At 66.9% G+C, this 20,453-nt stretch overlaps 3 protein-coding genes across 6 annotated transcripts; 2 read left to right on the top strand and 1 right to left on the bottom strand.

Annotated features, from left to right (window-relative positions):
* The first annotated feature begins 512 nt into the window (after positions 1-512).
* On the top strand, positions 513-8,295 carry AEBP1 (AE binding protein 1). The gene is made up of 21 exons (XM_070059869.2): positions 513-1,007; positions 1,974-2,378; positions 2,692-2,763; positions 2,860-2,931; positions 3,027-3,137; positions 3,211-3,288; positions 3,730-3,807; positions 3,942-4,019; positions 4,105-4,158; positions 4,520-4,629; positions 4,712-4,851; positions 5,024-5,108; positions 5,183-5,327; positions 5,419-5,504; positions 5,664-5,787; positions 5,999-6,195; positions 6,283-6,462; positions 6,566-6,917; positions 6,997-7,136; positions 7,214-7,313; positions 7,451-8,295. The coding sequence occupies exons 1-21, from the start codon at positions 773-775 to the stop codon at positions 8,104-8,106; spliced, it is 3,498 nt and encodes a 1,165-aa protein (XP_069915970.2). The 5' UTR covers positions 513-772; the 3' UTR covers positions 8,107-8,295.
* Positions 8,296-8,376: 81 nt separating this feature from the next.
* On the bottom strand, positions 8,377-14,722 carry POLD2 (DNA polymerase delta 2, accessory subunit). Of its 4 annotated transcripts, none has more exons than XM_089316244.1 (11): positions 14,633-14,722; positions 13,463-13,708; positions 10,951-11,072; positions 10,684-10,807; positions 10,281-10,395; positions 9,990-10,188; positions 9,688-9,768; positions 9,444-9,601; positions 9,148-9,275; positions 8,731-8,832; positions 8,377-8,591 (listed from the first exon to the last, which is right to left on the bottom strand). In XM_089316244.1, the coding sequence occupies exons 1-11, from the start codon at positions 14,673-14,675 to the stop codon at positions 8,431-8,433; spliced, it is 1,479 nt and encodes a 492-aa protein (XP_089172370.1). In that variant the 5' UTR covers positions 14,676-14,722; the 3' UTR covers positions 8,377-8,430. The 4 variants fall into 4 exon arrangements, with proteins under 4 accessions (XP_089172370.1, XP_089172371.1, XP_051708996.2 ...); XM_089316245.1 differs by lacking the exon at positions 14,633-14,722 and adding an exon at positions 14,489-14,578 and having other exon boundaries at positions 13,463-13,730; XM_051853036.3 differs by lacking the exon at positions 14,633-14,722 and adding an exon at positions 14,285-14,486.
* Positions 14,723-14,786: 64 nt separating this feature from the next.
* LOC103349515 (Friend virus susceptibility protein 1) lies at positions 14,787-18,718 on the top strand. The gene is made up of 2 exons (XM_008261813.5): positions 14,787-14,940; positions 15,259-18,718. The coding sequence occupies exon 2, from the start codon at positions 15,589-15,591 to the stop codon at positions 16,999-17,001; it is 1,413 nt and encodes a 470-aa protein (XP_008260035.4). The 5' UTR covers positions 14,787-14,940; positions 15,259-15,588; the 3' UTR covers positions 17,002-18,718.
* Positions 18,719-20,453: the final 1,735 nt, after the last annotated feature.

Below are 20,453 nucleotides of genomic sequence, written 5' to 3' on the forward strand. Positions count from 1 at the left end.
GGCGGGGACCCGGAGCTCTTGGGGTGGTCATTAAAGACAGGCCCTGGCGCCGGGTAGGGGAGGCCCTCCCGCGGCTTCTTCCCCAGCAGAAGCGCTGGCCCTGAGGGCAGTTTTCCACCTGCCCCTGCTCTCGGGGACAGCCCCCCCCCCCACACACACACCCCGCGCTGGCTGGAGCGGGGTGTGGCAGGTGACGGTGGACAGAGCGGGAGGAATGGCGGGGCGGGGGCGAGGTGCGGGAGGCTAAGTGAGGTGGGGGCGTCAGGCCGCTCAGACCCAGGCCCTCCCCTTACCTGTCCTCCCCGCACGCCCGCGTCCCCTAGGCCCTGGCTCCCAGGCGCGAGCCTCGGTCCCCGGACGGCGCTGCAGCTCGCGCTTCGCCAAGCGCCCAGCGCGCGGCGCCGGACGGCTCGGCACCCCCCCCCCCCCGCCCCCGCAGCCCCTCCGTCCGCTCCCGGCTCCTCCTCCTCCCCGGGGGTGGGGAGCTCGCTCCGGAAGCCCCGGCGCCCCCGCCCCGGCCGCCGCCAGAGCTTTGCAGAGGGCGGGAGCGCGCCACGCGGGGCCGGAGTGCACAGTCGCCGCCGGCGCCAGGAGCCGCGACCGCCGGTGCCGCGCCAGCCCCGGAACTCCCCGCGCTCACTCCGGATCCCCTCTGCCGCCCCTCCCCTGCACCCCCTGATCCCCTCCCGGTCCCTCCTGCGCCCCCTCGGGTCCCCTCTCCCGCCCCTCCCCTGCGCCCCCTCGGGTCCCTTCTGCCCAGACCCCCGCAACCATGGCGGTCACCCCGTCCCTGCTCGGCTGCCTCCTGGCGCTGCTGGCGCTGTGTCCCGGGGGGCGCCCGCAGACGGTGCTGACCGACGACGAGATCGAGGAGTTCCTCGAGGGCTTTCTGTCCGAGCTGGGGCCCGCGCCCCGGGAGGACGACGTGGAGGCCCCGGCGCCTCCCCAGCCCACCCAGCGCGTCCGCAACGCCCAGGCGGGGGCCAGGCCGGGGGCGGCCGCTGGAGGTGAGCGCCGGGCGGGGCGGCCGGGGCGCGGCGCCCCGGAGAGCGGAGGGGCTCGCGGGGTCTGGCGGGACACGTGGGGGCTGAGCGGTCACCACTCTGACGGCTCCGCGTGTCTGCGGGAAGCGCCGGGCCTCTTCTCTGCCCTTGCCCTCCTGCCCCGGGAGCACAGGTGGGGAAGGGGCTGCCGGAGACCCCGGCCCCGCAAGGCTTCCAGGCGGCAGTGGGGGAGTTAGCCGACGTGAGGCATCGCCAAAGCATGCGCCCGGGGCCGCTTACGTAACCGGTGTCCGGAACTCTTGGCTGTTTTCCTGGCCTGGGAGGGTGGCAGAGGGGCTCGTGATTTCCCTCTCCCAGAGACTCCAAGGCACCAGCCCTCCTTCCCGAGGTCAGCAGGCCCGGCCGTGCAGCTCTCCTGGCTCTGCCCTCACCTCACCTGGCAGAGCCAGCGCCGGGCTCCCTGTCCCAGCCCTGGGCTGCCCTAGCAGGCCGGGCCTCCTGGGTGGCGGCGTTTTCTGGCGTGGTGTGTGCTTCTACCATGCTCCTCTGTGCCCCAACCCCTCTGAGACCCTCAGCAGATGTGCAGCGTCCCCTGCTCCCTCTCCCAGGTGCCACCCGAGGCCTGGCTCTCACCTCTCTGGGTCACTGGTGCCCCCCAAGGCTTGCCTATCCCCTCTCTGCCCTGTTGTGTCCAGCACAGAGGAGTCCCTGTGACTGGCCCAGGGGGGAAGGAGTGGATTGTGGGGGACCCCTTTTGAGGTTCCAGCAGGTGGGGGTGATGGCCTCTTCCTGAGGACTGAGATGAGGGGTGACAGCCCCAGACGCGCAGCCAGAAAGCCCAGGTTCAAATTCCAGCCCTGCCCCTTGGGGCGGTGATGTCACTCCAGCTTCCTGACCATGCCAGGGACTGGCAGAAGGGGCCATGGGGGTAGGCTCTGCTGACCTGACCTGACCCTGTTCCTTGGACAGCCCCTCCGGAAAAGCCCAAAGACAAAGGCAAGAAAGGGAAGAAGGACAAAGGCCCCAAGGCGACCAAGCAGCCCCTGGAGGGGTCCCCCAGGCCACCCAAGAAGGGGAAGGAGAAGCCACCCAAGGCCACCAAGAAGCCCAAGGAGAAGCCGCTTGAAGCCACCAAGAAGCCCAAAGAGAAGCCACCCAAGGCCACCAAAAAACCCAAGGAGAAGCCACCCAAGGCCACCAAGAAGCCCAAGGAGAAGCCGCTTGAAGCCACCAAGAAGCCCAAAGAGAAGCCACCCAAGGCCACCAAGAGACCCAAGGAGAAGCCCTCCATGCCGGCCCCTGCAGAAACCCTGGAGTGGCCCCTGCCCCCAGCCCCCAGCCCCATTCCAGAGCTGCCGCCGCGCTGGGAGGGAGGTTTGTGCTGGGCCCCTCTGGGCTCTGGGGTGGAGCAGCCATGCTGAGGTCAGGTCTTCCCAGGACAGTGTGGGCTCTGGGGCCTTGTTTTCATCTTGACCTCGGCCGTTAGGTCACTGAGATCCCTCAGCGTTGCAGCCTGTCCTGGGTAGGGAGAGGGTTCGCCAGCCTTGTGAGTAGGGACCTCTGTGCCCTGGGTGCTGCCTTACCTTACTCAGGGGCACCCAGCGGGGCGGGGCCTCAGGAGGGCACATGGGGCCGGGGGCAACTGGTGGCCTTGGGCCCACCTGCTCCTGGGGCCTCTGTATTGCAGGCAAGGCCACCCCAGATGCCTGGCAGGGCCCAGAGGAGGAAGTCCGTGTGGAGCCCCAGGAGCCCCAGCCCGGTGAGTGGCCGCCCTCTGCCTCGGCCTGTCAGAATGAGGGGCTTCCCTGAGGAGCCCAGGGTGGGGGGTCACTGGTGGCCCCTGGTGTTCTCCCAGAGCCCGAGGAGGAGACAGAGGTGCCCACGCTGGACTACAACGACCAGATAGAGCGCGAGGACTACGAGGACTGTGAGTAGCCGCGCAGCCCTCTGCATGGCACCCCGGCCTGGGCGCTGGCGGGACCCAGGGCCGCACCTGCCGCTCAGAGCCCGCCTGCCCCTCAGTCGAGTACATCCGGCGCCAGAAGAAGCCCAGGCCGCCCAGCAGGAAGAGGCCCGAGCGGCTGTGGCCCCAGCGCCCTGAGGAGAAGGCCAAGGAGGCAGAGGAGAAGACCGGTAGGGGCTGGGGGCTACGGGGGTCGGGGCAGGGGCAGGGCCTGGGCCTACCCACACCTCTCTGCCTCCCCAGAACCGCCTCCGGAGCCGCTGCTCCCCCCACTGCCCCCCGACTATGGGGACGGCTTTGTGATCCCCAACTACGACGACAGTGAGTACCGCGGGGGACACATGGGCAACACGTGGGCTGGGCGTGTGGCCAGGAGCTACAGCCCGGCTGCTTTCCTAGCTCCTGGCTTTGCCCTGGGCCCCCATGGGGCCCCAGAGCTCGGCCTCAGCACTGTCACCCCGCTTGATGGCCTTCAGGGAGCCTGAGGCCTGTCCCCTCCCTCTGGCTCACGCCTGCCTCCCCAGGCTACAGCCTGCATGGGTCCTTACCATGTCCCTGCCCAGGTCCCCATCAGCTTCCCAGTGCCCCCTCCCAGGTGCTTGTGTCACTAAGTGACCCCCAGGGGCTCCCCCCACCCCACCTCCATTCCTCCCAGGGGCCAGCCGGTGGCCTCGGCAGGGCTGGAGCAGCCCCCTGCTCTGTGTCTGCTGTCCTGTCCCCTGGCTCCTCCTACTGGCACTTCAGCCACTCTTCTCTTTGCAGTGGACTATTACTTCCCACCCCCGCCCGCCCCGGAGCCCGATGCTGAGCAGGACACCCACGAGGAGAAAGAAGAGCGGAGTGAGTGGGACCCCTTGCAGGCCCAGTCCCCAGGCTGGGCCAACCCTGCGGCCAGCTCGGCCCCCCGACCCCCACCCCCCACCCCATGGCATCCCAGGGCCAGGCTGACCAGCCTCTGGCCTTGCATCCTCCAGAGAAACCCAGAAAGGAGGGCAGCGGCCCCCAGGAGGAGACGGAGGACAGGTGGGCCGTGGAGAAGGGCAAGGACCAAGGTGCACGGCTGGGCCGGCTGGGAGGCAGTGCTGGGACACCTGCTGCCTGGAGCCGGGGCACCAGCTCCTGCCTTTCTGTCCCCAGGGCCCTCAAAGGGCAAGGAGCTGGAGGAGGAGTGGGCACCCCCGGAGAAGATCAGTGAGTGGGGCCCAGGCGGGGAGTGGAGCGGCAGGGTGCTGGACAGCAACTCACCCAGGGCCAGGCTGTGTCCTAACAGGCCCTGGGCTCTCACAATGGCTTCACCAGCTGGGATCCTGGCTTTGGCCTGAGGCCACCCGCCTCAGGGGCCATCGGGGGAGGACTGGGGGAAGCAAGGCCTGCAGCTGCCTTCACATCTGTCCCTGTGATGTCCCGTGACCCCCTGCCACTCAGCATCCTGGGCTTTGGGTCCAAGTCAACTGGGGGGGGGGGGGCTATGGATCCGCTGGCTGGCTGGCAGCCCTGGGCCAGAGGGAGGGAGGGGTGAGCCACGAGCCCCGACCTGGGTGTGCGTCCCCAGAGTGCCCACCCATTGGGATGGAGTCCCACCGTATTGAGGACAACCAGATCCGTGCCTCCTCCATGCTCCGCCACGGCCTGGGGGCCCAGCGTGGCCGGCTCAACATGCAGGTGGGCATCCCGGTGGCCTCCCCTCCCCAGTGGGCAGGGGTCTCCTCAGCCCAGACTCAGCCTCTCTTCCCGCCCCCAACAGGCTGGTGCCAACGAGGATGACTACTACGACGGGGCGTGGTGTGCCGAGGACGACTCACAGACCCAGTGGATCGAGGTGGACACCAGGAGGACCACCCGGTTCACGGGCGTCATCACCCAGGGCCGAGACTCCAGCATCCAGTGCGTGGCCGGGGCGGGGAGTAGCGGTCTGCAGCTCTCCAGGGACCAGAAAGGGGCCCGCGCGCCCACAGACCCCAGCAGGCTTCAGCTCCCTGGGGCCCAGGGGGAGGAGCGCCCGGGGGCCTGGAGCCTGAAGGGGAGGGCGGTGTCGGCTGACTGAGCCCCTCCACAGCGACGACTTCGTGACCACCTTCTTCGTGGGCTTCAGCAATGACAGCCAGACATGGGTCATGTACACCAACGGCTACGAGGAGATGGTGGGTGCTGGGGCCCTGCGCTCTGCTCCCCCGTGCTGGGCCGGGGGCGGGCTCCTGAGGCCGGCTCTCCACAGACCTTCCATGGCAACGTGGACAAGGACACACCTGTGCTGAGCGAGCTCCCGGAGCCCGTGGTGGCCCGCTTCATCCGCATCTACCCGCTCACCTGGAACGGCAGCCTGTGCATGCGCCTGGAGGTGCTGGGCTGCCCCGTATCCCGTGAGTGCAGGGGCCTGGGGGGCTGGGGCGGGCCAGGGCAGACCTGGGAGCAGGTGGCAGGCTCAGGGCCCCACCCCCGTCCCCTCCACAGCTGTCTACAGCTACTATGCACAGAACGAGGTAGTGGCCACTGACGACCTGGACTTCCGGCACCACAGCTACAAGGACATGCGCCAGGTTGGGAGTGCGTGACCCAGGCCCGTGGAGTCCTGTGCCTGGGACCAGCTCAGTCCCTGGCCTCCCGGAGTGGGACCCTGTCTGCCCCTGACCTCAGAGGGGCTAGGAGGGTGTGGCCGGGAGGGGCGGGCAGGCAGTGACCTGGTGTCCCTGCTCCAGCTGATGAAGGTGGTGAACGAGGAGTGCCCCACCATCACGCGCACGTACAGCCTGGGCAAGAGCTCGCGCGGCCTCAAGATCTACGCCATGGAGATCTCGGACAACCCTGGGGAACACGAGCTGGGTAAGGCGTGCGTGCTCCCTGCAGGGACCCTGCTTCCTCGCCCCGGTGCTGGGGACGGGCAGGGCTCCCACCTCCCAGGGGGGCTCCGGGTCTGCCTCCTGTGCCTTACAAGCCTCAGCTACACAGCCCGCCCCCTTCAGGAACGAGGTGGGTCTGGATCGCTGCTCAGAGGTGTGAGGCTGAGGGGCTGCTGCGGCTCCTGCCCTTGCAGGGGAACCCGAGTTCCGCTACACAGCCGGGATCCACGGCAATGAGGTGCTGGGCAGAGAGCTGCTGCTGCTGCTGATGCAGTACCTGTGCCGCGAGTACCGCGACGGGAACCCCCGCGTGCGCAACCTGGTGCAGGACACGCGCATCCACCTGGTGCCCTCGCTGAACCCCGACGGCTACGAGGTGGCCGCACAGATGGTGGGTGCGCAGGGGAGGGTGGGGAGGGCACTGGGTGGGTGGATACGGGCAGAGCCAGCGTTGACTCTAATGGCTTTGCTTCTGCAGGGCTCGGAGTTCGGGAACTGGGCGCTGGGACTGTGGACCGAGGAGGGATTTGACATCTTTGAGGACTTCCCGGATCTCAACTCTGTGCTCTGGGGAGCGGAGGAGAGGAAATGGGTCCCTTATCGGGTCCCCAACAATAACCTGCCCATCCCCGAGCGCTACCTGTCCCCTGACGCCACGGTGAGACAGCAGCCTGCTGACAGGGCCCTAGGGTCCGGGGCGGGGAGCTGGTGGGCACATGGATGAGACCTGGGCCCTGGCCTCACATGCTGGCTGTCCCCAGGTGTCCACAGAGGTCCGGGCCATCATCGGCTGGATGGAGAAGAACCCCTTTGTGCTGGGAGCAAACCTGAACGGTGGTGAGCGGCTTGTGTCCTACCCCTACGATATGGCCCGCACGCCCAGCCAGGAGCAGCTGCTGGCCGCGGCCATGGCCGCTGCACGGGGAGAGGACTATGACGAGGTCTCCGAGGCCCAGGAGACCCCAGACCATGCCATCTTCCGCTGGCTGGCCATCTCCTTCGCCTCTGCCCACCTCACAATGACCGAGCCCTACCGGGGTGGGTGCCAGGCCCAGGACTACACCAGCGGCACGGGCATCGTCAACGGGGCCAAGTGGAACCCCCGGTCAGGCAGTGAGTGGGCCTGGAGGGCCGGGAGGAGGGGACGTGGCCCCGGGCAGGGCTCACTGCAGGTCTGCCTGGCCCCGTGCAGCCATCAACGACTTCAGCTACCTGCATACCAACTGCCTGGAGCTCTCCATCTACCTGGGCTGTGACAAGTTCCCCCACGAGAGCGAGCTGCCCCGGGAGTGGGAGAACAACAAGGAAGCACTGCTCACCTTCATGGAGCAGGTGGGGCTGCGCGGAGCGGGGCACAGTGTGACCCCTGACCCGGCCCGACACCCACCCCAGCTCACTCCCTCCCACAGGTGCACCGTGGCATCAAGGGAGTGGTGACAGACGAGCAAGGCATCCCCATTGCCAATGCCACCATCTCTGTGAGTGGCATCAACCACGGCGTGAAGACAGGTACCGTGTCACACCTTTACCTGCCTTCCCCAGGTGGGGGCCACCTGTCCTCCCCTGGAGGTGGAAAAGGGGATGGGGGGGCTCAGAGAGGGAGGGCTCTGGAGCAGCCCACACAGCCCCTCCTCCCTCCTTCGCAGCCAGCGGGGGTGATTACTGGCGCATCCTGAACCCGGGCGAGTACCGGGTGACGGCGCACGCTGATGGCTACACCGCAAGCTCCAAGACCTGCAACGTGGACTACGACATCGGCGCCACCCAGTGCAACTTCGTGCTGGCACGCTCCAACTGGAAGCGCATCCGGGAGATCATGGCCATGAACGGAAACCGGCCCATCCTGCGCATCGACCCCTCCCGGCCCATGACCCCCCAGCAGCGGCGCCTGCAGCGGCAGCGCCTGCAGCACCGGCTGCGCATGCGAGAGCAGATGAGGCTGCGGCGCCTCAAGACCACGGCAGGCCCCGTGTCCCCCACGCCGCCCCCCGTCCTGGCCACGGGCACCACCCCTACTCCCACCCCCGCCCCCACCCCCGCCCCGGGGCCCTGGGCCCTGCTGACTCCAACCACGGCAGCCTGGGAGGAGACGGAGACAGAGACCTACACAGAGGTGGTGACGGAGTTTGGGACAGAGGCGGAGGAGCTGCAGCCAGAGGAGCCGCAGCCGGAGGAGCTGCAGCCGGAGGAGGAGTGGGAGGAGGGGGAGGAGGAGGAGTGGGGGGAGGAGGAGGCGGCCACTGGCCCCACATTCCCCTTCACCACTGTCGAGACCTACACAGTGAACTTCGGGGACTTCTGAGAGCGGGGTCCCACCAGGCCCCAACCCGGCACACGCTCCACCAGTGCTTCCCGGGCCACCCAGGCTTGTCCGCGGGCACAAGAAGGGGTCCCGGACTTCAGCCAGAGCTTGTGCAGAGGCCCCTGCCCCCCCGCCACAGCCGCATCTGGGGAGCCCAGGTCACAGCAATAAACAAGCTCATGGCACTGACCGCTGCATCCCGACCAGCTCAGGGAGGAGACCGCGCCCTCCCACAGGGGGCCCGACCCCACGTGCCCAGGGGCTCACGGCTGAGTAGCAAACGCGCAGGCTTTATTTACGTGACACTGCAGGGCCGCACCCGAGTCAGGGGCCCAGCCCCAGGCCGCCCAGGTCGTCGTCCTCCGCCCCGAAGCCCGCAAAGCTGATGGGCTCGCAGGCCAGACTACGCAAGTTCACCAGGCAGGCGGTCTGCGTGGCACTGAAGTCGGGCACAGCCACCAGTAGCACCGTCTGGTCCTCGGGGCCTGCAGAGCACCCCCGGGGGACCCTTCAGGGCTGCTGGGGCCCAGCACACGGCTCCCAGCGCAAACCCTCAGCCCCCCAGGCACGCGCAGACCCGGGCTGTCCACCCTTCGGGGGCCTTACCCACAAGACAAGACTTACCCCGGATGACTTTGGAGCCGAAACTGGGAGTGTTGCCACAGAAGTAGACGTGCGGGCACTCCGGGAAGATGAACGGGTCGGTTTTGTAGAAGGGGTAACAACCTAGAGGTTGAGGGCAGTGGCTCAGCAGGGCTCCCCAGCCTGGGCAGGGCAGGGCAGTCCTGCCATGGGGTTGTGCTGTGGCCGCTGGAAGCCAGCAGCGGCAACACTAATTGTGACAAAAGTGCCCCAGACCCGCCGTGTGGCCAGGTCGCCACATCCCTGCTGCCTCTCCCAGTGGGGTGGTGCGTGCAGGCCTCCAGCACAGGCACTGAGCACCACGCTGCTCAGGTCTGGGCAAGGCTGGCAGATGCAGATCCACGCTGGGAAGCCCACGGTTGCCCCGGACCCCGGGCGCCCACCGTGATGCGCAGTTACCTAGGGTGTCAGGGGCTGTGGGGCTGATGTGACGGACCCGCAGGGTCCACTCCAAGATCGCCAAGTGGTCCTCCATGCTGCTGTACCGGAAAATGTCACTCACATTCTGTCCCGACGTCCCCAGGAATCTGCAAGGCAAGGCTCGGCTGACCCCCAGCCTGGGGCTGCCACTCATGTGCCACCCACGGTGGCCAGCTCAGAGCTCACCCGTCACCTGGCTCTCTGCAGCCCTGCCCCCTCCCAGGACTGTTTCGGGCCAAAAGCCTGGGTCACTGCAGCTCGGCTGAGCTGGCTACCTGACTCCGTCGATGGTGGCCTGGTAGGGGTTGGTGACCAGCTGCAGCGTGGAGTAGGCGGTGGCCAGTGGGAACATGCAGGGGTGCAGAGGCTGTTGCGGGAGCGTGTAGTTGGTCGGGTCAAACTCGCCTGGCATCACGTCCACGGGCACGGAGGCCTGGAGGGCACAGGGCAGGGGGAGCTCGCAGGGCCCTGCTCTGGCCGCCCCACCCCCCCCACTCCGCGGGCCCCCAAGCCACTCACGCTCAGCTGCAGGAGGATCTCGTCCAGCATCTTCACGGCCTCCACGCTGGCTGCCTGGGTTTTCTTGGTGAGGTATTTGGCCTAGAAGTAGAAGCCAAAGGCCACGAGGCCCCAGGCAGGGCTCAGGTCAAAGGGACACCCGACAGTGGGATGAGGTCGAGTCAGCCCACCGACCCTAAACTTCGCCCGGCCCTGGGCCCTCCCAGCAGGAGGCCTAGAGCCACTGTAGCGTGTGGCCAGCAACCACGAGGCCCTGAGAGCAGGGCTCCCTGGGGGAGGAGGGCCCCGGGCGGGCTCCGTACCTTATTGATGGAATCTCTGCTCTGCGTGCTGTGGCTGAGCAGGTTGCCGGCCAGGATGACCCTGGAGACATGGGCGGCGCTGCACTGCTCCCCCTCGTCCCCAAGCTGCCCGGTCACCACGTCCACCAGCAGCTGGGTGCCCAGCAGGCTCTCTCCACCGCCTCCACCCAGGCCCAGCCCCGACACCAGCAGCACGAACCTGTGGGAGGGTGGGTGGGCTGCTGCAGGGCGCCGAGGAGGGAGGCAGCCCCTCCGCCTGGCCCAGGGCCCCCTCCAAGGGCAGCCCCTCACCTGTCCGTGTCAAGGGGTGGCGCGGGCTTCTGTGGAGCCAGGTCGGCAAAGCAGTGGTCCTCCACCAGAAACTTGCCATCGTCCTTCACGGAGCCCAGCACCGCCAGGACCGTCCCTGGGGGGCCCAGTTGTTCCCATGTCACCCACGGTGACAGGACCAGCAGGTCCCTCAGCCACACTGGTGAATTCTCTCGTGACTCCAGGTCCAATGTCTACTTCCTGGAGCCACTGCCTCTGGGTGGGACCAGGGACACTGATGTCCCAGCTGAGTCTCACCTACCGCTGGCCTCCTCCTGCCCACACATGCCAGCCGTCACGCAAGGGCCACACCCCCAGCGCCACCCCCTCCGCAGTTAGGCCCCACAGTTCCTTCCCCGGGCTCCCGCAGAACCCGGCTCCCCACCTGTGACCAGCTTTGACACGTCAATGGTGCCCTTCAGTTTGATTCGTTGCAATTCGTCCTCCAAGACCAGCTGGTCATCGGGGTGGACGTACTTGCTCCGAGGCGGCTGCGGGAGCAGGTTGTGCTGGAATACAGAAAGGGAAGCCACGTGGGGCTGAGCCACCCAAGGACACCGCAGCCCGCATCCGTCTGGACCTGCCTGCCCACCGCACCACCTTCCTGTGGGCAGACGTGAGCTGTGTCCGGCTCTGCGTGCCACGGTCTCACCTCCTCGCTGATCTCGCGCAGGATGGAGGGCTGCAGGGGCATGGCCTTGAACAGAGTGCCCACCACGCAGCACTGCTCTCCGGACTGCAGCTCGCACAACTTCTTCACCTCGGTGCCACTGCCTGGGGGGCGGGGGCACAGACTCAGAGGCGGGCACGCCAGCGAAGGGGGCCAGCCCCGGGGACGCCGGGTGTCCTCGTGAGAGGCAGAGGAGAGGCCGCATGAGTAAGGCCCAGGCCCTAGCAGCGCCGCGAGCGGGGAGGGAGGCGTCCGTTCCCAGCAGCCACGGAGCCACTCAGTGTTACTCCGCCCTACCCCAGCTGGGACGCCATCCTGAGAAAGAGACACCGGTGTTACAACTGTCCTGTGGAGTCAGGATTCTCCTGCCAAACGCTTCTTCCTCTGAAGAGGTCCCCAGGTTCAGACCCCAGTCCCGTTCCCCTGGAGTCAGGCAGCCCTGCTCACCCAGTGAGCCCACGAGGGCACTGGCTGGCTCAGGAGGAAGGCGGGGAGTGAGGGCGGGCAGAGGAAGGCCCGCAAGTCCCCAAGGCCTGTGGATCTCTTGGAACAGACCCCGCATAGCCCAGTCCTCTCGCCAAGAACATTCCTGAGCTACAGCCTGGGGAGCAGAGGGAGGTAACTCAAACAAGGGCGAGGTGGGCCCCACAGAATGCCACACACCCATGCAAACAGATCCCAGATCCCCAGGCAGCCCCGTCTAAGCACTGTACACGCAACTCGGCCAACCCTGACCCTGTGCCAGCAGCAGACAGCGCTCAGAGAGGTCAGGGAACATGTCCAGGGTCACACAGCTGGACTCAAGCTGTGCCCGAGCACCAGCCAGAAGGACACGGGCGGGCCACACACACACACACCCCCCGTGATGTGCGAGTGCCAACACTGAGGATGGATGAAACTGGCCGGCCTTGGCCTCTCTGAGCCCTGTGTGGGAGGCGGAGAGACATTAGCTGATGCACCAGTGACTAATCAGCGACTGACCACTGTGAGAAGTGCAAGGCTGAGCAGAAAACACGGGGAGGCCCCAGAGAGTCACGGTGACGGTGACAGAAGGACAGGACACCGAGGTGAGGAGGCTGACCCTGGGGAGGGCATGGGCCAGGGCAGGCTGACCCTGGAGAGGGCGCAGGCCAGGGCAGACCAACCCCAGGGCAGGCCAGGGGCAGACAGACCCTGGAGAGGGTGCAGGCCAGGAGCAGACAGACCCTGGAGAGGGTGCAGGCCAGGGGCAGACAGACCCCAAGGAGGGCACATGCCAGGGAGGGCACGGGCCAGGGGCAGACAGACCCCAGAGAGGGCACAGGCCAGGGGCAGGCAGACCCCCGGGAGGGCACAGGCCAGAGGCAGACCAACCCTGGAGAGGGTGCAGGCCAGGGGCAAACTGACCCCAGGGAGGGCAAAGGCCAGGGAGGGCACAGGCCAGGGGCAGAGTGACCCCGGGGAGGGCACAGGCCAGGGCAGACTGGCCCCTGAAAGAGGGCGTGGGCCAGGACAGACTGACCCCAGAGAGGGCGTGGGTCAGGGCAGACTGACCCCAGAGAGGGCGTGGGCCAGGGCAGACCGACCCCAGAGAGGGCGTGGGCCAGGGCAGACCGACCCCAGGGAGGGCACGGGCCACGGCAGACCGACCCCAGAGAGGGCGTGGGCCAGGGCAGAACGACCCCAGAGAGAGCGTGGGTCAGGGCAGACAGACCCCAGAGAGGGCGCGGGCCAGGGCAGACCGACCCCAGGGAGGGCACAGGCCAGGGCAGATCAACCCCAGAGAGGGCACAGGCCAGGGCAGACGGACCCCAGGGAGGGCGCGGGCCAGGGGCAGACTGACCCTGGGGCGGGCCAGGGGGAGATACTGTGTCGGGGCAGACTGACCCTGGGGCGGGCCAGGGGGAGATACTGTGTCGGGGCAGACTGACCCTGGGGCAGGCTGGCCCAAGACCCACCCGGCCTGGGTAAGACACGGTCTCATGATGACCGTCTCGGAGATGCATCAGGAACAGCGGCCGTGTGCCAGTCCCACAGCTGGGGCAACGGGGCACCACCAGAGTCGGGAGTGAGAGGCTGGGTCCTGTCTCACCCCCAGGGCATCGAGGGGTAGGAGAGCCCACCGGGGAAGAGACGGGGACGAGAAAACAGCTTGCACGGCCCGGGTCTTTATTTGGAAAGACAGAATGCTGAGGGTCAGGGGAGTCACGGCCGCTGGGCGGCAGGAAGCAGAAACGGAGGGGCCCCGCCGCCGGTGGCTCCGGTGCCAGGCCAGCCGCGCTCGGGCATGGGCGAACGGTGGAGTGCCCTGCACCTAAACCATTCCCCCCACCGCAACAACGGCTCTCAGTGCTCCACCCTGACCTGGGAGCAGCCTCTGGCCTCCACCTCACACCACAGGTCTTACACCAGTCCTGGTTACGTGAGGACGCCGCGAGGGACGGGCTAGCGTTCCCAGGTAACTCACAAATGGGACCGATCAGGGAAACCTGGAGCCGCGCGCGCCCACACTCACCCCAGCGCTGCCGGGCCCGGCTCACCAGGAAGGGTCTCATCTGGCTGAGGCGCGTGGCGTAAATGTGCGCGTACTGCCGGTTGAAGTTGCGCTCGCCCAGGCGGAAAGGCTGCGACGCGTTGGTGTAGGTGGCCACGGGCACCCGGGCGAAGGTGGCGTTGTTGGCAGACGGAGGGGACAGCAGCGTGTGGGCACGCTGGGCGGCCTGCTCGGAAAACATGGCTGCGTCCCGGCCGAGGAGGGGTCCTGTGGGCACACAAAGGCATCCCTGCCACCCTCGCCCGGTGCCAAACGCGGCTGCCCGCACCGCCTCCGGGGGCCAGACCCGGACAGTCCCGGCAGGGAGCAAGGGCGCCTCTCCCACCGGAGTGCGGCTGAACCCCGGACCCGAGTGACCCCTGCCGGCTTCACACCCCCAGGCCGCCTGCCAGGCTCGCGAACGGAATCCCTGACCCGCGCCTCCCCAGCCCCCTGCACCTGCCCCAGCCCAGGGCGCGAGCCCACCCCAGAAGCACGCGCTATTACTAAATAACCACCGCCGCCACGGTGACACACACCGGCCACGGGCCGCGCCGAGCGCCCAGGCCTCACCACGGCCCGTGCCACGCGCTCCCCGCCTCCGGATCCTCTCGCTGCACCTGCGCCCGCGCGCGCTCGCCCGGTCCGCGCTCGCGGGCACCTCCCGCTGCCCACCCCGAACCACACCTCGGCCCTCTGGCTCGGCACGCACCTCCCAGCAACCCGCACGGACACCTGGCGCCCGCGGAGCGCCACAGGCCGACTCCCCGGAGCGAGCAGCGCCTCTGGACACCGGCTACTCACCGCCTCGGCGCGGCTCCGCGACGGGTCAGGACCCCGCGGCCCGCTGGACAGCGCGGGGCCGGGACGCGGGCTTTCCAGGAGCGACCCCCGAGCACCCGCGGCCGGCCCCCGAGAGCAGCGCTGCGCGGCAGCGGCGGGACGTCCCCGACTCTCGAGCTCGCACCCGCGGCCCGCCAAGACACCGCTTCACCGGAAAACCCTCACCAAGCGGCGCGCCGCATCCCGCCGACCCCCGCGCGCCCGCCCCGCCCATCGTCGTAGCCAGCCAATCGCCGCCAGCCCCGCCCCATTCATTGCCTCACTCCGCCAATCGCCATCCAGCGCTCCCCGTCCGCGGCCGCATCTCACCAATCGGTCTCCGCCCGGGTCGGCCCCACAGCGCCCGCTGCATCCCGCCGGCCCCCGCGCTCCTCACTCACCGCGCCGCGCAGAGCCACGCCCCCGGTTTCCCAGGCGACGGGAGGCGGGGCCGGGACGGACAGGGCCATGCTCGTCCGTGCGCATGCGCGTGCCTGGAACCCGGGAGGCTGGGTCCGCACGGGTGGCCTGCACCGTGCACGGTGGGCACTGCCCGGGTTCCCCGCAGGCTGGTCCTGCTGGCCAAGCGCTTGATTTCCGGCTGTCTCTGCAGAACGGTGACCTGAGCCCAAGTGAGGGTAACGTGGACCTGGAAGAGGGCGGTTGCTCTGTAGGGCGGGCAGCGAGTTGGGCGAGAGGCGTGGCGGGTCCTTGCCTTCCCGCTCCTCCCGCCAGGCCCGGCCCCAGACACGGTGGACTCTTGTCGTGTCCTTGTGGTGGCTGACTTAGGTGCCAGCCTGGCTCGCTTAAGGAGTGCGCAGAGGCCTTGCGTTGCGGGGGTCTGTGAGGGTGTTTGCAGAGGGGCTGTCTTGCGAGGCCGAGTGGACGGCCAGGCGGGGCAGGCCGAGAGGAAATAAACACGAGGTGGGTTGATCTCTCTCCTTCTCCCCCAGCAGGCCCGAGACACGTGCTGGGCGTCGGAACTGCAGCCGCGCTGACCCTGGGCTCCAGCCCGGTCCGCGCTCCCCTGGCTGTCAGCCGTGGGCTAAGAGTGACGCTGTTACCTTCCGGGCTCGGAGGCCTTCAGACTGGGAGCCACGCTGCCGGCGCCCCACGTTGCAGTGGACCTGTGCCACGTGAGCCACGCCGCCCGCCGCTGACCGCTCTCCTGTCAGATACCTTATACATTTCCCGCGGGGTCTTGCTCGCTCGCGCTCTCTCTCTCTCTCTCTCTCCCCGGAACTGCAGCACCGACTTGGGTCTCAGGAGTGGTTCCGAATTCTAAGATGGGTTTCCTTCATTGGCTTTGGGGCTTCTGGAATTGGCTGTGTAATATGGTTAGACCTAAAGACGCAAAGGATTCTCCTTCCGACGGCGCGGACAGCACCTGCAATCCGTGGCGGGAGCTATTCTTAGAGATGTGCAGGATAAACGCGGTGGACTCTCCCGAGTCACCGCTCGAGGGAGGCCAGGAACTCGGTGACTCTGTCCATGGGACCTTCCAGCTCCTGTGGGGAACCAGGGAGCACAGGGACGCTGGCTGGCTGCTCCTGTCCTCGCTGGACAGGGTGGTGAGAGACAGAGACGAACTCAGGGACGAGGTTTACCGGCTGCAGCTCCGCGTCAACGACCTCAGGGTTTCCAAGAGCGTCCTGGGCCAGAGTCTCCTCTCCTGTAGCCACAGGGCGGAGGTGGCGGAGAACCAAGCGCAAGCCCTCATCGTGCGGCTGGCGGAATTGCAGCGGAAGCTGAACTCGCGGCCTCGCAGGGTGTCTGCCGTGAAAGTCAGAGCGCTGGTCGGCAAAGAGTGGGATCCCGTACGCTGGGACGGCGACGTGTGGGAGGAGCTGGACGAAGCTGCGGACGCCGAGCCCCTAAATCCCGAGGAGGCTTGCTTGCCAGTGGAACTGGGCCTCCCGCCCCCCAGCGTGGTCCCCGCATCCCCACTCGCGGCTTCCCCCGCCCCGGCGGCGGCGGCGGAGGGCGTCAGTTCTGCGTCACCCGAGGAAGCGGGCATGGTTTCCCCTGGAGCAGCCGCCAGGCAGAGCCAGGCTGAGGCGCCTCAGGACACTGCCGCGTCACCCCTCTTGTCCTGCAGACAGGTAGCTGGCCCCGGTTCTCGGCAGGCCCCTGAGGCCGTGAGAAGCCGTGAGAAGGCGCGCTACAGCCCGAAGGAACTGCTGGAGTTTTCCGCTTTGTACAAGCAGAAGACTGAAGAGCAAGTGTGGGAGTGGATACTCAGGGTGTGGGATAACGGGGGGAAGAACTTAAAGTTGGTCCGGGCTGAATTCATCGACCTGGGCTCCCTGAGCCGGGATCCCGCCTTCAACCTGGCCGCTCGGGGAGTTAAGAAAGGCGCTAACAGCTTATTCGGTTGGTTGGCCGAGACGTGGGTTAAAAGATGGCCCAGCGTGCGCGAGCTGGAGATGCCAGACCTCCCGTGGTTTACCCTGGAGGAGGGCATTCGCAGGCTCAGGGAGATCGGCATGGTGGAGTGGCTGTGTCACCTGAGATCCACCCCCCTGCCCTGGGAGGGCCCCGAAGATGCGCTTTTCACCAGCGCGGTGAGGAACCGATTTGTGAGGGGCGCCCCAGCATCCCTGAAGACCTGTGTGGTTGCCCTCCTCTGCGGGCCGGGCCTTACGGTGGGAACCGCCGTCACTCAATTGGAAAACTTGAACGCGATGGGAATGATATGAGCCCAGGGTGGCGAGGGCCAGCCGGTGGCGCCCGGCCATCGGCAGCTGGCCTGGTGTAGCCGCCGTGATGAAGGGCAGATCGTGGTATTCCAGAGAGGGAAGCAGGTAGGAAGCTGCCAAATTCTTACTCGGCCTGCCTGGGCAGACAAGTCCCAGGTCAACTGAATCACGCCCCTTCATCGATTCCCAAAATCGACCCAGTCCACAGACCCAGGACCGCCCGATGAAGAGTTGGCCGGGTCCCCTTGAGGACGGGCCCCGGGACTGCTGATTGTGTGTTGTTTGTCTTTCTTCCGTCCTCCCTGCGAAGGGACCTGTGGCCTCAGACCAGGGTCGCCCTGTGTCGAGGGAAAGGAAGTGACGAGGAGTCCGGGGACGCTGGACAGCAGCTCTGAGTGCACACTGGGTCCGGAGACCTGAGGCTTCACCATGGCCCTCCGGTCAGGGTGGGGGCCGCAGAGTCACGTGACGAATGGCCTTCTAGCTCACGTCCAGCTCACAGGAGGCCCGCAGCCCGCTCTGGGGCCATTGCCCCATTCCGGGATGCACAGCGGAGCAGGTGTACATAACAGCCAGCAGAAGCCCCACGTTGGGCCCTGACCTCGAGAGCCGCCTCCACCCAGAGGACAGTCGCCGGAGAGCAGCACCAGTCCCTGAGGGGTTGCAGGGGTGAGAGCCATCGGCAGGCACGTGGAACACGCAGGGGTGAGGTTCCCCTGTGTCACCGTGCGACTCACCTGTCTGGCCCGTGCGGAGGGCAGGTGGATCCTGGAGAGTGGCAGGGCCTGTCCTGAGCGTGCGCTGTGCGGCGATTGCAGTCGCGGCTGCTGAGCCAGATGTCGTCGTGTGGCTTGAGCAGAACGGCGCGTTTCCTGGTACTGCGTGCACAGCTGGTGGCCTGGCGAGGCCGGCGGGAGACCTCCAGACCCCTGCCTAAGGGCTGTCCCCACTCCAGCCTGTGCCACGGTTCAGTTGGAAGGGCCTGGGTCACCTTTCCACAGGACAGCCACAGTGGTCCATCGTGTTGATGGACGCAGTGAGCAGGAAGTAGAGGAGCTGGCGCGTGGTGCGGTCATTAAGGGGCCGCCTGGGGTGCTGCGTCCCGGGCGGGGCGCCTGGGATTGAGCCGTGCCCCGCGTCCCATCCAGCCACCTGCGAGTGTACGTGTGAGGCAGCAGGTGGCTGCCCAGGTTCTTGGGCTTCAGCTGCCCACACAGGAGACCTGGGTGGAGGCCCTGACTCCTGGCCCAGGCCCGGCTGTTTTGGGCATTGGAGGGGGCGGGGAGTGAACCAGTGGACGGAGGCTCTCCGCCCTCCCCCCTCCCCCCAGTCACACTTTTAAATAAACACGAAAAAGAAGTAGCAACCATTCTGGACTTCCTGATGCTGATGCTGTGGTACAGTGGGTTAACGCCCTGGGCTGAAGCGCCGGCATCCCATATGGTTGCCAGTTCTAGTCCCGGCTGCTCCTCTTCCGATCCAGCTCTCTGCTGTGGCCTGGGAAAGCAGTAGAAGATGGCCCAAGTGCTTGGGCCCCTGCACCCATGGGGGGAGACCCAGAAGAAGCTCCTGGTTCCTGGCTTCGGATCGGCGCAGCTCCGGCCATTGCGGCCATCTGGGGAGTGAACTAGCGGATGGAAGACCTCTCTCTCTGTCTCTACCTCTCTCTGTAACTGACTTTCAAATAAATAAAATAAATCTTCTTTTTTTTAAAGACCTTGTGTGTTAGAGAGTGAGCAATAACTCACTAAAATTCCGGGATCTTCTGCTTGGGGTTTCCGGAGGGGTCAGTGGTTTGGGCACATCGAGATCTCCCTCCTACGCTGAAGGAAAAGTACCTGACCCCGTCTACTGCCAGGAAAAGCCCTGTGCCCAGTGGACCCATTTGGGGGGCAGCACACTTAGCCTGAAAGGCCTCTGGTTTTGAGTGGCATGGGACGGACGAAGGCTATGCAACAGGTGCAGCCTACAGCATGAGGCGCTCTTCCGCTTGGGCCGCCTGACCCTGCAGAGCCAACGGCCCCCGGGGTGTCAGCAGTAGGGATGCTGTTTGGAGCCTTTGGCCAGCCCCCATGTGTCCCAGGGCAGCCCGGGGGCTTTGGGGCAGGGCCCTGACATCCGCAGACGACTGCTGTCCTGGGAAAGAGCTCCGGGTCAGCTGCCAGGCCTCAGTAGACGCTGGCCTCCTGCCCATGGGCTCCCAAGGAGCGTGGGGCCTGACCAGCCCGTCATGTCCCGGGCTCTGACCTAGCCAGGAATCCAGGTGTACACAGCAGCTGTCCGTCAGCTAGAAGTGTGTGTGTTCACGATCCGGCCTGAGAGGGTCCTGGGGGCACAGGTAAGCCACGTGGATGCCCGCGGTCCCTACCCCACCACGCTGCCTTCTCTTTCCCAGCCTGCACCTGTGGTGCCATGCGGGTCCCCTGTGCTCACTGACCGGGAGAGAGGACAAGGGCCTGGCTTACAGATGGGTCCTCCACGGCGTGCGAGCACCAGCTGAGAGTGGACAGCCGCAGCTCTCCCTCGGGAACGCCGGGGAAGTCTCACACGGCAGAGCTGGGCCGTGCGCTGGTTGTGCACTTTGCCAGGAAGGAGAAACGGCCGGGTGCGTGGTGCGCGTCAGTGTGTGCACTGCAGCCAAGTGGTTTAGCTGGATGGGCAAGGGCTCTGCACGTGACTGGAGAATTGGTGACAAGGAAATCTGGACAGGAGGTGTTGTTGATGACCCTCTCCAGTGGGCAGAGTGCCCGCCGGGGCTGGCGGCAGCAGGGGAGGTCAGTGGTCGGGGTGGGACGCCCAGCTCTGCGAATCCGGTCGCCCTGTCGCTGCCCAGAGGCGGCGTCTTGGCCGAGGTGGAGGTTGTGTGTGGGCTCAGCAGCAGGGACTTCAGTTCACCAGCGCTGATCTGGCCACAGCCACCACCGTGTGCCCAGTTTGCCAACAGCATGGACCGGCCCCGGGGCCCTGGTCACCAGTGTCCTGGGGCAGGTCACCTACCTCGGACTGCTTCCGCCGGGGAAGGAGCGGCAATTTGTCCTTCCTGGAAGGACTCTGACGAGAGCTTCCTCCCTGTACCCAGGCAGCGAATCTGCCACCTGTGGTCTACCCACCATCGCGCTATTCCACCCAGCACTGCTTCTGACCCAGGGACGCAGCCAAAACGTGGTGATGGGCCCATGGCATGGGGTTCCCTGGTGGGCCTGAGGAGCCAGCGCGATAGGCTGACATCGGCGTTAGGTGCCCGCTAGGTGACGGCACCGCGCGAGGCTGGTGCAGGACTCTCCAGAACACTGTGTGTGCTCTGAGCCAGCGTCCGTATGTGGCAGTGTCCCCCGCAGCCAGGATCGCGAGTCCAGGAACACGGGGTGGGAGTGGGGTGGCGCTGGTCGTCATTGCCGGTGACCTGTGGGCAAGAGTTTCGCTTTCTGCTCCTGTGCCTCCGTGTGCTGCTG

Source organism: Oryctolagus cuniculus, chromosome 16 (assembly GCF_051225735.1).
Source record: "Oryctolagus cuniculus isolate XC-2025 breed Fujian yellow rabbit chromosome 16, ASM5122573v1, whole genome shotgun sequence".
NCBI classification, from domain to species: domain Eukaryota; kingdom Metazoa; phylum Chordata; class Mammalia; order Lagomorpha; family Leporidae; genus Oryctolagus; species Oryctolagus cuniculus.

Bases quoted from the DNA above. Each gene is read 5' to 3' on its own strand.
- POLD2 (XM_089316245.1), bottom strand. From the start codon at position 14,578: ATGAATGGGGCGGGGCTGGCGGCGATTGGCTGGCTACGACGATGGGCG. The intron at 13,731-14,488 runs GTGAGGGTTTTC...CGAGGGTGGCAG, and splicing joins GGGATGCGGCGCGCCGCTTG to GGATGCCTTTGTGTGCCCAC. The intron at 8,833-9,147 runs GTAACTGCGCAT...CTCAACCTCTAG, and splicing joins CACAGCCCCTGACACCCTAG to GTTGTTACCCCTTCTACAAA.
- LOC103349515 (XM_008261813.5), top strand. From the start codon at position 15,589: ATGGGTTTCCTTCATTGGCTTTGGGGCTTCTGGAATTGGCTGTGTAAT.
- AEBP1 (XM_070059869.2), top strand. From the start codon at position 773: ATGGCGGTCACCCCGTCCCTGCTCGGCTGCCTCCTGGCGCTGCTGGCG. The intron at 4,630-4,711 runs GTGGGCATCCCG...CGCCCCCAACAG, and splicing joins GTGGCCGGCTCAACATGCAG to GCTGGTGCCAACGAGGATGA. The intron at 7,137-7,213 runs GTGGGGCTGCGC...TCCCTCCCACAG, and splicing joins TGCTCACCTTCATGGAGCAG to GTGCACCGTGGCATCAAGGG.